A 15,739-nucleotide genomic window follows, 5' to 3' on the forward strand; every position below is an offset into this window, starting at 1 on the left:
GGGGAGCAAGGAGCCCATTGATGGGCAGGGGAGGAGGACATGGAGGCCCACACACTGGATGCCAGGAACTCAGCAGTTTGTTAGGTGCCCCACTGTGGGTGAGTGTGGGTGAGGCGGTGGGCAGCGGGGCTGCAGCGAGGGTTACGGCATGAATGTCCAGGTGAGAGTTCAGGTCTCCGGACCAAAGAGGAGTGCCTGTGAAAACCCCAACGCAGGAGCAAGGCCACACGCTTTTCTGTAAGAGACCAGGGCAGCGGGGGCCTTGGATAGACAGTGCTTTAAATGAACACACCTCCTCGCCAGCTCTGCGACCTGAAGCAGAGTGCCTGCCCCGGACCTCCCAGGCCTGCCACAACATGAACAAGCACATTCACCCGAGCCCCTGGCATGGCGGCTGGGGCATATGTGCTTCTAAGGTCCTTGGGTGATTCTTCTGCACCAGGAAGTATGGAAACCTCTCACTTCCAGTGGCTGAGAAATATGTGTGGGAGGTGTGTATCCTTGTTTCCTCACTTGGGTGAGAGAGAGAGAGAGAGAGAGTGTGTGTGTGAGAGAGAGAGAGAGAGACAGATGGCGGGGGGAAGAGGGAGAGAGCAATTTCCTCCTTCCCTCTCCAAGGGTGGGGCTGCTTCTGGGTTTGGAAGACCAGGTCTGTTCCGTGAGCTTTCGCTGTGTGTGTGTATGTGTGTGTGTGTGTGCGCGAGAGAGTGTGTGTGGGGGGCGGGCACGGTGTCCCAGGAGGACAGAGTTTGCATTGATGAAAACCCTTCCCAGCCCTTTGATGCCTCTTTCCTGTTGCTAAAGTGCAGCGGCTCAGTCCTCTCGCCCAGCACGCACTACACTCACTCTCCGCCAGGATGGCATCCTTCCTGGCCCTGCGCGTGGCTCTTCTGCTCATCTCTGGGGTCCTGGCCCCTGCGGTGCTCACAGGTAAGGAGTGCAGGCCTTTGGTTCAGCTGCCATCAGCCTCCAGGGGTCAAGAACCCCCTTGGGGCCAGATTCTTCAGTGTCCCCTGGGTTGAGGGCATTTGGGTGACTGTTGGAAGCTGTCAGAGTCCAGCTAGGAGCATCTGCACAGGATAGGTGTCTCAACCACAAGAACAATGACTGAGGTAGGAGGGTAACCTGGGGAGCAGGGTCAGGACATGTATCTGTACGGGGACATGAGGGTTACTCCAGCACTCAAACATCTGAAGGCTTTCAGGTATGGGGGGTAGGAGAGGGTACCGGGCACAGAGCAAGTGGCTGAGGGGTCACAGACCCAGTCACCAAGCCGAAGTCCACAAAGTCCTGTTAGTTACCTTTCAAGTCCCACAAACCCTTCCCGGCTGGTCTTCTGCAGTGCTCAGAGAGTGAAGGTTCAGGTCATGTCTCCATCTTGGGAAAACTTTCAGAGAGGGCAAAAGACCTGAGATCTCACTGAGGATGCTGGACTTAGGCTCTGAACTGAGGCCAAAATGTCCCCATCTGGGGCAAGCAAGAAAAAAGCCCCAGACGGCTCTCTTGGGCCTGCACTGGGAGGGACTGGTCCAGGCTGGCTTCAGAGTCTGAGAAAAAGGTGCAGATGGGCAGAGGCTGGCTTTGCTCTGGGAAGAAATATTCTCCCTCCATTGGCTAAAGGGCACCTGCCTCTATACCCAGAGTGTCTCAAGGCCCTGAAGCCTGGGCTTTGGGGATGTCATGGATCTTTGAAGGAGGAAAGTGACCTCCCTTGTGAAAGCGTGGCCTGGGGAGAGCTGATGTGACCCCCACCCCACCCTGGGAAGCCTGCATGATGGTGGCCTGCTGGTGTCGCCTCTGGCTCTGTCCCTACCCTCTCCACACTTGCCCTCTCCTTGTCCGCAGCGGGCGAGACGACCACCACTAGCCTCCCCCAGGGACCAGGGAGCTTCACAGTCAGACACAGGAGCTCTCGGGATGGACCTAGCGTCCTGTCAACACTCAGCAGATGCTGAGGGAATGTACCGCCAACCTCTAGGCCCTCCTTGGAACCCTGGGTCTCGGGCAGAGCGACTTTCTTCAAAGGCTGGGCAGTGCCCTGCCAATTGGTGGTAGGAGAGATGCCTACTGAGCGAGCCCATGTGATGGCCTTGGAGTTGGGGGAAGTAACCTTAAGTGTAGGAGGTGTCTCCTACTGCTTGGACCTTAGCGTTGAGATCCCTGCAGCCCCCACCCTAGGGAAACTACTGAGCCCACCTCCCTGTGGCCTGGGGCTGCTGGCTCTCCCAGCCCAGGCCTCCTCCAGTCTAGGTCAGACTGTGCACACACAGGGGTTGGTGGGCTTTGGGGACAGCCAGGATCTCACCTGGCCTCACTTCCCTCTTCCTTCTACATGTGCTACCAACAGGCAGGCCCCACGGGCAAGGGGCCAGAGCATACCAATCTGCCCAGGGTTTGGGGTTCTAGCTATTCTTCTGACCCTTCTGGGAAGGAGGATGTTTGGGGACTCTGGGATCTGGCTCTGGGCTAGATAGAAACTGAGCAGATGTGTTCAAGGCCCAGCAGGCCCCCTGACTTTCCTGGGCTGGGGTCCTGTGGCAAGAAGGAGGGGAAAGAGCGCTAGTCTGCTGTCCTCTCTGCCAGGAGCCAGTGGCTGCAGCCACTGGGGTGGGGGAGTGAGCCAGGTTGAGCCGGCAGGAGGCCAGGCCAGGGATGAAAAGGGCCTTCATGGCCCCGCACAAAGGCCGCCTGTGAACACAGTGCCTGGCCTTGGGGCCCTGTGGTCAGATGGAGTGTTAAACAAACTTATTTACTGAAAGGCAGGGTAACTGGGGGAGCCTGAGGTGCCCAGGCCTGTGGCAGCACCATCAGGCCCCCACCGTCCCTGTTGGCTTCGGCCCAGCATGGAGGCCCAGGCCATCACTCACTCCGTCCTTGAAGTTCTGGGTCCCACCATTGCCAAGGCGACAGTCCTCCGCATCTCCTCTTCCCCACCCTCACGCGCTGTCACTTAGCCTGCTGGGCAGTCCTCTGAACTGGGGGGACTGCAGGCTGTGCTGTGTGCTCCTGTTGGTCCCTGTGGCTTTTCTTTGCCCATCTCCACCCTCCTCTGACAGGGCCTCCTAGGGGCAAACTGGCTGACAGCTTCCCAGCACCAGTTTGGGGGAGGACAGGCAATTGCCTGTAACAGAGCAATGCAGGTGGAGACGGGCACACGGGGCTCCCACAGCTGCACTTCCTTTGCTGGTGGGTTGGGGTGAGTTTAGCCTCTGGCCCAGGCCAGCAGGCACCACCCAGGTCGGCTGGGCCTGGTACCCAGAAGCCCTTGGGCGGCCTCTCTGGTCAGATGCCCAGCATCAGAGGTGAGCCTTGGCCACAGTGGTGGGTCAGGGAGGTGCCTGCCTGCCAGTCTGTCTTGGGCATGTGGTGAACAAGCAGAGGGCCAGCGGTTTGTCCATTTCTCAGGGCAGACAGGCAGTCTGTGAACCCCAGACCTCAGGGCTTGCCAAGCAATGGGCACACTCTGGCCTTTTCTTGCCTAGCCCCTGGAGCCTAAGGCCCGCATGCCTACGGTCTGGGACCTTTCATGGGAGCTTTGAGGCTACAGACCCTGCCCTTCCTGGCTGCAACATGGGAAGCCTAGCTGGGTCACCTCCCCCTCCTCAAAGGATGATCTTCAAGGTTGGGCCAGAGTGGCAGCCAGACACCAGTGTGGCAGTTCAGCCCTGGGTCTTCTGGGAGGTAGACCACCAAGTGGGTTTTTTTTTTTTTGTTTTTTTTTTTTTAATTGGGGAATGAACCCACGGTTGCTTAACCACTGAGCCACATTCACAGCCGTATTTATTTATTTACTGGGTGCTGGAAATTGAACTCAGGGGCACTTGACCACTGAGCCACATCCCCAGCCCTATTTTGTATTTTATTTAGAGACAGGGTCTCACTGAGTTGCTTAAGGCCTTGCTTTTTGCTGAGGTTGACTTTGAACTTGCGATCTTCCTGTCTCAGCCTTCCAAGTCGCAGAGATTACAGGCATATGCCACCACGCCCAGCACAGCCATTTTTATTTTTAAAAAATATTTTTAGTTGTAGAGGAACACGATATCTTTTATTTATTTATTTATTTATTTTTTATGTGGTGCTGAGAATTGAACCCATTGCTTCACACATGTAGGGAAGCACTCTACCACTGAGCCACAACCCCAGGCCTTTATTTATTTATTTATTTTATTTTGAGACAAAGTCTCACTAAATTGCTTAGGACCTTGCTAAATTTCTGAGTCTGGGCCTTGAATTCGTGGTCCTCCTGCCTCAGCCTCCTGAGCCACTGAGATTGCCAACATGAGCCACCACACCTGACTGCCATTGATCTTTTCTGAAAAGGGTTCTGATTTGATGAAGCCCTAAGGAACGTGACAGTGGTCCCTGCCTGCAAGCTGAGCCTCACAACTGACCCAGACCAGGCTTTTTGAGGAGGTGGTAGGGGCAGAGTCTGGGGAGCCAGGGACCTGGTTATATTTTATGGTGAAAAGATTTTAAGTTCACAAAAAGTTGCAAAAAAATAATCCAGTGAACTCCAGTAGATGCTTCACCTAAATCTACCAAATACCAACATTCTGCTGCATCGCCCCTGCTTCCTGGATGTCGAATGGTTTGAAAGGAAGTTGCTGACGATGATGCCTCTTTGCTCCCAAATGTTTCCTAAGAACGTGCACCTTGTCTTACACAAGCAGAGTCCGCAATTAAAACCAGAGGGACACTGACAGAGCCTGAGCTACAGCCCGATTCAGATTCCACCCACAGATTCCAAATATCTTCTACCTCAGGCCTGCCCCCCCAATCAAGAACACACCTTTGTTTACCTGTCTCCTCTATAATCTGTAACAAGTCCTCCACCTTCCTTTGCCTTTCCTGACCCTGACATTTTTGAAGGGCCCAGTTATTTTAAGACTGACCCTAAGTGTGGGTTTGGCTGACATTTCCTCTTGGTTTGCCCCAGATGGGCAGGAAGCTCCAGAGGTCCCTGTGTCTTCTCTGAGCACCCCTCTCCTGGAGTTGGTGAGCTCGCCCCAGTGAGGCCTTCAGGGCCCGGGGAGTGCCCAGGGATAGAGCTCCTGGGCATGAAAGGGCCCAGGAACCTACAGGCTGCTGTCAGGGCTGTTAACAGAACTGCAGCTTCCCGCAGCCTCACAGGAAGTGCAGCCTTCAGCACACTGTCCAGGGCTGCAGACCATTTACCACGTGACCCCACAGCTCAACCTGAGCCTTGGCTTTCTTGCTCCTGAAAAGGAATAAGAATGGTCCCCATGCCACAGACAGCTGCAGTCAATTCGATGGCATATAGTGACACAACATCCAATAAGCTCGCTCTAAGGATCTGCTTGGGGGCTGTCTCTGGGTCACAGTTCCGTCCCAGTTATCAGGAGGGCATGGCAGCCCTGACTCTGCTGAAGCCTCACTGTGGGATGAAGGCTGGGAGGAGAGGCCTGGAGCCCGCCTGCCATCCTGGCCTTAAACTGAACTGGGTTTCGGAGGCCTCCCTCCTGGGCAAGGTGGGTGGGCCCTCGGTGTGTGTTGCTCTGGAGCTCCACCGGGGTCCTGAGGGTTGGGTGGTGAGGCTGGTTGGGGCCCAAGGAGAAGATCATTACCAGGCCTCTCATCCTGTGCTCCCTATGGGATTAAGGCTGTCTCCCTCCTGCTCTCCGGGGTCCCTGCATTCCCCCAACCCTGCTGACTCCAACCTCATAAGCAGAGAAGGGCTCTTGCAGAAAGCTGCCCAGGGACTGATGTGCAGGAGCCTGGCTTGATGGTGGGCCTCCTTGCTGGCCGCCCCTCCCCTCTTCCACCTCCCTGTTCAGGAGACAGCAGTCTTGGTTGTGGAGGGTAGCCCTCTGCCTTGTGGTGGCAGGACTGCCCCAGTCAGGCTCAGGAGGAGCAGGGTCACCTGTATCAGGCAGGGCCTGGATGGGCCTCTCCTTGTGGCAGTGGAACCCTTGAGGGTCTCAGGGTATGTAGGGACCCTGGTTCCCAGTCTTTTCCTCAGGTGAAGGAGGTCTTGGGGTTTGAGTCCATGAACCCCACCTCCACGGCCCTGAAGTTACCCTGCCAGCCCCAGGCTCAGTCTCTTTCTGAGGGCCCATAGGTCTCCCCACCCCCACCCCCATCAATCTGTCCTCACATTCTGGAGGCAGCCTGGCTCCCGGCCCCTGGCAGGCATCTGGACCAATGTACACATGGCCTCCCAGTCTTGGGGGTGAGTTTTGCAGTTTGCTTGCCTGTGAAATGGGAAGGCCAGTGTAGTGTTGAACTCAGAGCTTTACACACGGCACCTTGAGTTGACCGACCAGGGAGGGGAACTCCAAAGCGCAGTGGGCCCAGCCACCTGGCTCCACCGCCTGTCTTTGACCTTGCAGCCGAGGGTCCGCAGGAGCCTGATCCCACACTGTGGAACGAACCCGCCGAGCTGCCGTCGGGAGAAGGCCCCATTGAGAGTACCAGCCCTGGCCAGGAGCCTGCAGCCACCGCTGCACAGTCTCCCACCTCTGTGCCCGGCCCAGAGGACAGCACGGCGCGGGAGCGGCTGGACCACGGCGGCGGTACAAGCTTGGGGAAGAGGGCGGGAGGGGAAGGGGAGCGGAGGGAAGGGCGGCCGCGGCTGGGGCCAGGGACTGATGCGGTCTCCGTCCTCCGTAGGCTCGCTGGGGCCCGGTGCCATCGCAGCCATCGTGATCGCCGCCCTGCTGGCCACCTGCGTGGTGCTGGCGCTAGTGGTCGTCGCGCTGAGAAAGTTTTCCACCTCCTGAAGCAAATAAATGAGCCGCGACCGCTTGCGGCGCGACTCGGCTGCACTCCCCAAGCGCCCTGTGTCTGCGCGTGCGCCCGCGCGTGAGTGTGAGCGCGTGGAGGTGTGGCAGAGTGCGCGCGAGAGCCGGAGAGAGCACGCAGGTCCGCGCCGCGTGTGCTGCGCCGTGGGTGGAGGGCTGCAGGCGTGCAACACGTGCGCGGGTGGCCACGTGCGCCAGTGCATGCTCACGTGTGCGCGGCGATTCCGAGCCCGCGTGCATGTGATGTGCTGGAGAGCGCGCGCAGAACAGGGCGCTGTGTGCGCGCAGCGGGGCCGCCGGTGGTGGGTGCTCTAGTGCAAGCGAGCTTAGCAAGCTAAGGAGCCGGGCAGCTCTCCTGCTCTTGGGCCCTGGACCCGGCTCCGGTCTCCGTAGCACCTGGGGCAGGTTCCCACATCCACCCCCTTGCTGGGCCGGGAGAGACCTAGGCTAAGGGAAGCTGAGGCCGACAGGGTAGAACTGTGCTACAGAGCTTGTCCAGCCGCAGCCCTGCTTCTAGAGATCCAGGGGATGGTGGAGGGCTTTCAGGCTCCCAAAGGCCAGGTTGTTTGGGGTGACGATGCCATCATTTGACTTAGATATGGACATGAGGGATCTCATCTCTACTCACAGCCCCAGGCCCTCAGGGTCCTGGGAATCCCCCTCCTCCAGGTAGCCCCAGGAGTAGAATGGGTCCAGGAGTGAAGCTGGGTGCTATCACCCCTGTTCCCACTCCCCAGCCTCACCCCCAGGCCTGGGTGAGGTTTTACTGCATTTAACAGGGACTTGAAGAGTCCCTTGGGCTGGCCTTTCCAAGCTCAGCTGTCCTTGTGGGAACCTGGGAGTGTGGATAAGGCTGTCTGTCCATCCAATCGCCTTTCCCCCCAACTCCTGGAACTTTGTCCTTTGTCTTGCCTTCTGTCTTCCACACTTAACAGGAAACAGCTTTGATCATTTGGAGAGGTTTCACAGTGGCCTGCTCTGGGCACACAGGTCTGAAGCACAACTCTAGCCCACCCTGGGGCTGTGGGAGCTGGGCATGGAAGTGGCAGGTAGAAGCCATCCCTTGGTGGTGGTTTATGCAGCTGGAGGAGGCCTGGGCAGGGGTGCTGGAGAGAAGCGGTCTCCCCTACCCCCTGACCCTCCCTTTTAAAACCATTTTCTCTCAAAACTGGCCTCTTTGGCTTCCCTGAGCCCCCAAGGGCACCTTTTCCTGCCAAGACCTGTTTCTCCTTGGTACTCTGGAGGCAGAACCGCACCATCACCACACTCACACACTTGGGGCAGACCCCATAGAAGCCTGCGGAACAACTTCCACTCCTGGCAGTCTCCCCAGAGCACATCATGGGCTAAAAGGGTCTGCTTATAAATTTTCATGAAACTGTTGAAATTATTTCATTCCACATGACCTTGAACAGCCAAAATCCTCAATGGAGAAGATAATCCAACTCAATATGCTGTTTCCAGATTCAGAAAGCCTGGGTGATCACCTGCTCCAGGCCCTAGCTTGTCCCCTCCCCCACCCCAGGGCTCAGAAAGAGGCCCCCTCCCTTGCCCACTCCTGGGGGACCCTGGTGTAGGTGCTCCCAGTGGGGGTGCATCAAGAGGCCCCAAGAGCTAGATCTCTTTACTGCGCCCAGGGCCCTCTGCCCCGCAGCTGGCCCACATTGCTGCAGGTGACACATGCTCCCAGGGTCTGAGGTCTCAGAAAGGCCAAAGACCCCCACTGTGGCCTGTGGGAAGATGCTAGGAAGTCCCACTGGCTCTAACTCCAAGGCCTGTTCTAGTGTTCTTCGTCCTGGCAGAGTGTTCCTGGTCCCAGCATACACCCTGGACACTCAGGGGACATTATCAGGGGTGGGGATGAGGTAGCTCTGCTGGCCAGCCAGGCCAGGGACGAGGTTGCAGCCCCTGGTAACTGGCTGCTACTGAAGGCTTGAAGAAGTCTAAAACTAGTGTTTGGGTCAGGTGGGGAGTTCCCCCCACCTGGGGACCACCTCACTGCCCTTGTGATCTTGCAAAGCTCTTCTCAATTCCATGCAGTAAAGATGTCCCCCACTCCCTCTGACAGCTGCTTCCCTCCTTCCACAAGTGGAGGCTCAAATCCCCATCCATTTGAGACCTGACCCTGGCTGCTCTCCCCTGCCCTGGAAGCCTCCTCAGGGACTTGAAGACTTGATCCTTTGGAACATGCCTCCCCCTGCTGGCCTTGAAAGGTGCTCCCATCTCCCGGGCCAGAACCAAATGCCTCCTTCCTGTGTGCACCCAGATAATAAAGGATAGACCTTCGCTTCTTATATTTTATACATGATGCTTCTTTTAATGCAGCCAAAAAAATGATATTTGCTTTTCTCAGAACCATAACCATACACGATGCAGTGACCAATTCATTCCATAAAACACCTGGGCTCCTTAAGAGGCCAGAAGACACAAGTTATATCCAGCCCATCAAGGAGCCGGAGGCGACATGGACCCCCAGCCAAGCTTGGGCAGGCCTGCCACGGAGCAGGGCCTGGCCGTGCAGCCCGAGGCGGCAGAGGCAGGGGAAGGAGGACAGAGGCGGCTGGTCTCAGACCCGTGAGTCAGAGACCAAGGGCCGCTCATCAAGCTCCGTCAGGCAAAGGCAGCCCCTAGGTGTGTCTGGTAGATTCTAACGGCTTTCAAGGTAGGGAAGGGCACGTGCAGTGCAGGGAACCCTGACAGTTGTCACCCTCCGCCTGGCCTGCCAGGGACGCCGGGCTCAGGGACACTAGTGATCCCTGGGCATGCCTGTCCCCCAACCCCGCTAAGAGGTAAGAGAGGGAGGTGGTGTATGTACTGCTCACAACATGACTCCTTCACGAAGACCCAGGGGAGGCAGCTGCTGCTAGTCTGTGAGTGAACGAGGGCGGGGACACTGGCACACTCACCGCATGGGCAGGGACCAGCGTGCGCACCTCCTGCCGCACCCCTGGGGAGGTGCCAGTCTGTCCTTTCCCAGGGCCTCCTTGTCTGCCAGGGTCCCAGCCAGGCCTGCTCCCCCGCCCCTCCTTGTGCAGGTGAGTGCCTGGGACAGGGGTCATTGCCGATTCCGGCTGCCCAGCTTCCTGCGGTCCTTGTTCTGGCTGCGCTGGGGGTCATCCATCTTGTGGACACGGATACATTCCTTGAGGTTCTGAGAGCGGATCTTGGGGTTCAGAATCTCCTCAGTCATGGAACTGGGGAACCAGCCTCTCTCCTGGTCATGCAGGCGCTCCCCAAAGATCCACCCTGAGGAGGAGGGGCAGCAGGGTCAGGAGCCGGGGCCTGGGTGGAGCTCCCCCAGCTAAGGCTCCTGTCTGTGTAGGGAGCAAAGCTGAGGGACTCGAGTCCAGCTGGCCTTTCCCAGAGGGCAGCAGCTTGGCACACCCGGCTTGAGTGCTCAGGCCACGTTCATCCCCGTGAGCGGGGAAGGCAGGAGGCGAATGCAGAGGACCAGGCTGCAGGCTCTGACACCAGCTCCACACTGACGCAGGAGCCCATTCTGGAGTCCATGTCCCAAGCCTGGACCCGGAGGTCACCTTCTTATTGGTCAGTTCCTCTCAGAGCCTCAGCCTCCCAAAGGCCACTATAACCAGCTGAGAGTGGCCTCTGAGCTGGTAACACTTGAGTCACAGTGCTCTGGCCCTCTCCCCCACTGCTTGCTCGGCCCCCTTCTCCCCACCCCCAACCTGGGCCTGGGGGCATATTCCCACCAGCTCTGGGGGGCCTGGGGCATGCTCTCTGCAGGTCACCTTTGGGCAGGTGTGTATTCAGTTGAAGAAGGAATCTGGAATGGGGCCCAGAGGGGGCCTGAGGGAGGAGGCCTCCCGGGATGGGCTGGTCGCCTGGCCTGGGCAGAGAAACAGGGGAAGGGGAGCCAGGCACAGTGGCCACACCTGTGATCCCAGCGACTGAGAGCCTGAGCCAGGAGGAATACAAGTTCAAAGCCAGCCTCTGCAGCTTAGGGAGATTCTCAGTGCCTTAGAGAGACCCTGTCTCAAAATAAAAGTTTTAAAAGGGCTGGGGATGTGGCTCAGTGGTGGACAGCCTCTGGGTTCAACCCTCAGTACTGTAAATAATTAAATTAATTCAATAAAATTGAATTCTGCAGGGTCTGGGAAGGAACTTCATTCGGTGCTGATGTCATCTGTGTGTGTGTGTGTGTGGGGGGTCCTGGCCCCCAGGGAGCCCCGAGGCTAGTGGTCACAGGCTTCCCTGGAGGCCTGGCTTGGGGCATGGCCTTCTGCTCACCTCCCTTCCACTGTGATGGGAGGATTGAAGCCAGACGTCCGAGGGCAGGGGGCCGCAGAATGCCTGCGGGCTGGGCTTGCTGGGAGGGGTGAAGTGGGACCTCACTTTGGGGAGGAAAGTAGACACCGAAAAAAAACCCTTGGGCTGGGAGAGGAGCAGGGCTGGGGACCCCGGGGCCTCACCATCTTCCGTCTTCTCCAGGATGTTCAGGATGTCAGCCAGTTCCAGTGTCAGCTCATCAGGCTGCTGGGCCACATACGGGTGCACGCACTGGACCTGCGGGCAGTCTGATGGGAGGAGAGGGGGGATGGCGTGTCCCCATCGCGGCCCCACACCTGCACCCCGGCAAGCAGTGGCTGGCAGGGACAGCCCTGCAGCCGGTGGGTGGCTGAGCCCCACCTGATACAGGACTGTGAACTCCCCAGCCACGGACGGGGCTCACCCGAGGGGGAGGGGGGCTTGCTTCCAAAGGCAACACCCCCCGACTCGCCAGGAGTTCTGGGAGAGAACACCGGAGGAAGGGTCCCTCCAAATGTGAGGCGGTGCTCAGCTGAAGCTTCAGAAGGCACCCCAGGGTGTGGCCCTGGAGGTGATTTGGGGGCTCAGGACAAGAGGTCACAGCCAGGAGCCGTGGCTAGTCTGTGAGGCGCTGGGCTCGTACACCTTTGGGTCTTAGATGCTTTCCAAATAACCGGCAACCCCCAAAGAGCCTTGGAGTTTGGGCCCAGGTTCCTCCTGGTGTCCCCGTGGTTCCTGTCACCTATGACCCAGTGACTGCTATCTTTATGTTGACCGTCCAGCACTGGCGAAGCTGGGGTCGGCACCTTGGTGGTGCTAAGCTCCTGCCCTGTGCGAGGCCTGAAGCTGTGGCCCAGGGAGCGAGTACAAAGCCCCCGCAGTGGCCACTTGCCAGGCCGGCACTCACCCAGAAGCCGGGATGTGAAGGAAACAAACTTGGTCCTCCTGTTGGGGGCCAGCGAGGTCATCCACCGCTTCATCTCACTCCTGGCACAGGGAAGAGGATGGTGCCCCAACCGCAGAGCAGAGCAGAGCAGACCCACCCAGCGTGTGGCCCCAGCCTTCCCAGCAGGCCAATGCCCTGCGACAGGAGGAGCTCCCAGGAGGCTCTCCTCACGGGGTGCATTTAAAAAGCCCAGCAGAAAGGGGGAGTCACTCCCTAGAGTGCATCTGAGGCATCTCGGGGAAGCCGTGGTTTGTTAGCGGCAGCAGGGTGGGGAGGGCTAATGGGACCCCCAGCCCTGGGGACCCTGGTGGGAGTGGCGAGGCAGCTGCAGAGGGAGCAGGCTGGCCGGGTGGCCAGGAAGGAGCGCTGGGCCCACGGCTCAGGGAGCGTCCCTCCCACATTGGTCTCGTGGGTCCTGTGAGAGCTCTGGGCTGCGAGGCAGCTGTCCAGGCAGCTCAGAGGGGAGCGATGGACAGGAAGACACTCGGGTGAGGGGCGGAGGGAGGAAGAGGGCGGTCCCCTGGTCATCCACCCAGTTCTCAGGCTGGCCTGAGTGTGAAGCCCCGAGGGAGCGCACCTGCACACCGAGCTGCCCCACACTGGCCCACACCCGAAGCTGTGGCCCTGGGGCAGAACCCCCAGAGGCTGGCCTCCCACAGGTGTGGAGTCTCATTCCACCTGGGAGCAGGCCTGTGGCAGAGGAGGCCAGGCCTCCTAGCAGGGTGGCTGGGAGGGGCCGCCTGGGTGTCACAGGGTGGGGCCGGCGCAGGGCACTCACTGAGAAGATGCCTTCAGCATGTAGGTGGCCTCGCGGTCATCTGCGTTCTCCAGCAGTCGCAGGATGAACACATTGGCCAGCGTCTGGCCCTGGTCCTCCAGCTCCTCCACGCGCAGCAGGCCGCGGGAGGCCGAGTCGAATACCTGGTACTTGTCTCTGGAGACCAAGGGACAGGTGGGCGTGTCAGTGCGGCAGGACAGGCAGCACAGCCCAGCCCTGCCTCCTCAGCCTCCTCAGCCCCCTGCCAGCCCCTGCACGCCTGTCCCCCAGGAGCCTCCTGGCCAGGGTGTGGGGCCGGCAGTGGCTGAGGGCTCCCGGGTGCCAGACACTAACGGGAGTAGAACCCACCTCACGGCAGGGGAAACCGAGGCTCCTGGACAACAGCAGGGGACCTCCAAACCTGATCCCAAGCCCAAGCTCTGTCCTCCACCTGCCCAGCTCCTGGGGCCGTGGTCAGACCTGGGCTCATGCCATCCCATCGGCTCACCCAGGAATCTGGCGGCAGATCACCAGCAGGTCATTGAAGAGGAAGAGGTAAATCTCTCGGAAGAGCTTCTTGGTCCGCAGGGTGCGGGAGGTCTTGGGGCCTGACATCTGCTGCAGCTCACCCTGCTTCAGCAGCCAGCGGGAGTGCGAGATGATGGGCACCGACTAGGAGGGGCGGCAGGGTCAGGGCCTGGACCCTCCTGCCCACCCCAGCCCCCAGCAAACTGACCGAGTGACACTGGTGTGACGGTGGAGGGCGGCTGGGCCTGGCCAGGCACAGGGAAACAGCAGCGTTGTGAGTGTGTGTGAATGCGCGCCCCTTGTGCAAGTGTGCTTCACCTGTGTGCGTGTGTGCTTCAACCCGTGTGTGGCTTCTGCGTGTGCACATGTGTTCTGTGCCGGGTATGTACCCACACGTGGGCTTTAGGGCATGTGTTTGTGCCTGTGTTGATGTGTGTGCTGTGTGTTTCTTAAATGTGTGTGTACCACTGTGTGTGTATCGCACATGCATGTGCACTGCCATCTGTATACTGCATGTGTGAGCATGTGTGTGCTGCCATGTGTATACTGTGTGTGAACAAGTGTGTGCGCCATGTGTGTGATCAGCATCTCACTAGGCTCAGCCTGTTTGGTGCGGAGTCGGGGTGGCCATGTTCACAGGAAGAGCAAAGAGAGCTACCAAAGAGCAGGAGCCCGGCCTGCAGGGGCTGGTGCTGGCCCTGGCTGTGCGGAACAGGTGGGAGTGGGGCACCGGCCGTCAGCCCAGAAAACACCTGGCCTCCCCCAGCAGGCCCATCTCTGGGGCCCTTGGTGGGCGCTGTGTGCTGGGTGTCTGTCACCAGAAACACAGGCCCCAGGGGCCCTCAGGGCTTTAGTAACAGCCAAAGTTTTATGTAAAGTTTGGGGAGAAGGTTGATAACCTGAAAATTCTCAGACATGAGAATCCTAGAGTAGTCCCTGTCACCATGAACTGACCGCTCAAGGTCTCACGGTGAGTAATTAAGAGTGGGCCTCAGGCCGGCAGGCAGGGCTGGGGCCAGGCACTCGCTCTCAGAAGGCAAGTTTGGAGGAGGGGCTTGGGCATGAGCACTGGATTCAACAGGGCCGGGGAGGTGGCCCAGGCTGGGGCAAGTCTGGGCACACAGGTGGGGTACACAGGTGCGGTGCAGGCTGACTGCCACCCCAGGCTCACCTTGATCTTGAACTCCATCTTCTTCTGGATGCTGATCATCTGCTCTGTGCGGCTCATTTTCCTGACGCCCTCGTTGCACGCCTTCACCACCTGGGACAGGAGACGCTGCCTCAGGCCAGCCCACCCAACGTCCCAGCCACACTCCTTTCTCTAGGTGAAAACCTGAGAGTCTGGTGGCCTTCAGTGCCTTGTCCCCAGAGGGTACTTCCCGACAAGGCACAGTGTCAGCCGGGCTGGAAGATGCACTGCGAGGCACCGGGTTGGCCTCTTGCCCACGGAGGGTGTGCATGTGACTCCTTGGCTCCCCAGTAAGAGGATGGGGCTGCGACACCACCAGGACCTCAGGGCCTCGTTCTGAAGGAACTAAACTCTGTGCTGGCTCACAGGCCAGGGCAGCGGCAGGCCATGTCTGTGCCTGTGGGGGGTCCCTGAGCATGAGACCCGTCCATCACGTGGGACTGACTGGGATGAAGACAGAACACCCACGTGACAGTCCCATGGAACCGCAAACAAGGCCGTGAACTCTGCACGTACCAAATTGGATGGGAGTTTGGGAACTAACCCCCTTTGGCAAAGAAAGCGTGTGTGCGCCTGCGTGCGCAGGGCTGTTTGGAGGCCTGGCAGCCTGCTGGAAGTTGGGTACAAGATGGCCAGGCACCTTCGCTCTCTTCTTTTTGCTTATGAGCATCTTCGAATTTTCTTGTGTTGAGCATCGATTACTTTTATAAATTAGAAAAAAAAAAGCCCTTTATTTTAAAAAAGTGAGCGGTGAGAAACAGTATACCCTTCATTAAAAGCAAAAGGGAAATGAAAGTAGAAAGGAATCTATTTGAAAGCATCCCCTGGCCCCCGGATGACCGCAGGGAGACCCTCTGGGGCATGTGGCCTTTGACAGGACTTGCCGCCTGCAGCCCAGCCTGGCTGCTCCCGTGGGGCTGGCACGGGGGCCCAGGAGGCTCTGCCTTGGGCGGGCAGGGGCTCTGACAGGTGCTGCCCAGCTGGCAGGTTGCTGAGCCCCCTGGCCAGCCCCGTGGTGGCTACAGCTGTGCCCTGTGAGGATCAGGAGGAGAACTGTCCTTGCCAATGATAAAGGGGACAACTGCCAGCAAATTTCTGTGACCCCTGCCTGGGTGAAGGACAAGGCAGCAGCCCAAACAGGGAAACAACTGCCTTGAGCTAAGAAGCGCTGGCCTCCCGACTCGCACAGAACCATGCCGCTCGTCCATGGAAGGTGGACTCCTTTCACGAAGTTCTGCCCCTCGGTAACAGAGTGGAAAGGACTTCCTGCCCCCCACTGACCACCATCATGG

General features: G+C 58.8%; 2 protein-coding genes across 4 annotated transcripts in view; one reads left to right on the plus strand and one right to left on the minus strand.

Moving 5' to 3' along the window:
* Nucleotides 1-545: 545 nt before the first annotated feature.
* Nucleotides 546-6,778, plus strand: Snorc (secondary ossification center associated regulator of chondrocyte maturation). Its single transcript, XM_058577471.1, has 3 exons — nucleotides 546-930; nucleotides 6,351-6,533; nucleotides 6,631-6,778. Exons 1-3 carry the CDS (start codon nucleotides 858-860, stop codon nucleotides 6,738-6,740), a joined length of 366 nt encoding a protein of 121 aa, XP_058433454.1. The 5' UTR covers nucleotides 546-857; the 3' UTR covers nucleotides 6,741-6,778.
* Nucleotides 6,779-9,052: 2,274 nt separating this feature from the next.
* Nucleotides 9,053-15,739, minus strand: part of Ngef (neuronal guanine nucleotide exchange factor) — a 91,041-nt gene continuing 84,354 nt past the window's right edge. For all 3 annotated transcript variants that reach the window (XM_046439773.2, XM_046439772.2, XM_046439774.2), the window contains 6 exons: nucleotides 14,430-14,519; nucleotides 13,239-13,402; nucleotides 12,752-12,907; nucleotides 11,935-12,014; nucleotides 11,192-11,296; nucleotides 9,053-10,007 (listed from right to left, as the gene is read on the minus strand). In XM_046439773.2, coding sequence (XP_046295729.1) covers nucleotides 9,817-10,007; nucleotides 11,192-11,296; nucleotides 11,935-12,014; nucleotides 12,752-12,907; nucleotides 13,239-13,402; nucleotides 14,430-14,519 — 786 coding nt within the window. In that variant the 3' untranslated portion in view covers nucleotides 9,053-9,816. The remainder of the gene's footprint in view (nucleotides 10,008-11,191; nucleotides 11,297-11,934; nucleotides 12,015-12,751; nucleotides 12,908-13,238; nucleotides 13,403-14,429; nucleotides 14,520-15,739) is intronic.

Source organism: Marmota monax, unplaced genomic scaffold (assembly GCF_021218885.2).
Source record: "Marmota monax isolate L192 unplaced genomic scaffold, Marmota_monax_Labrador192_F-V1.1 WCK01_AAM20220418_F8-fsc00041, whole genome shotgun sequence".
Taxonomy (NCBI): domain Eukaryota; kingdom Metazoa; phylum Chordata; class Mammalia; order Rodentia; family Sciuridae; genus Marmota; species Marmota monax.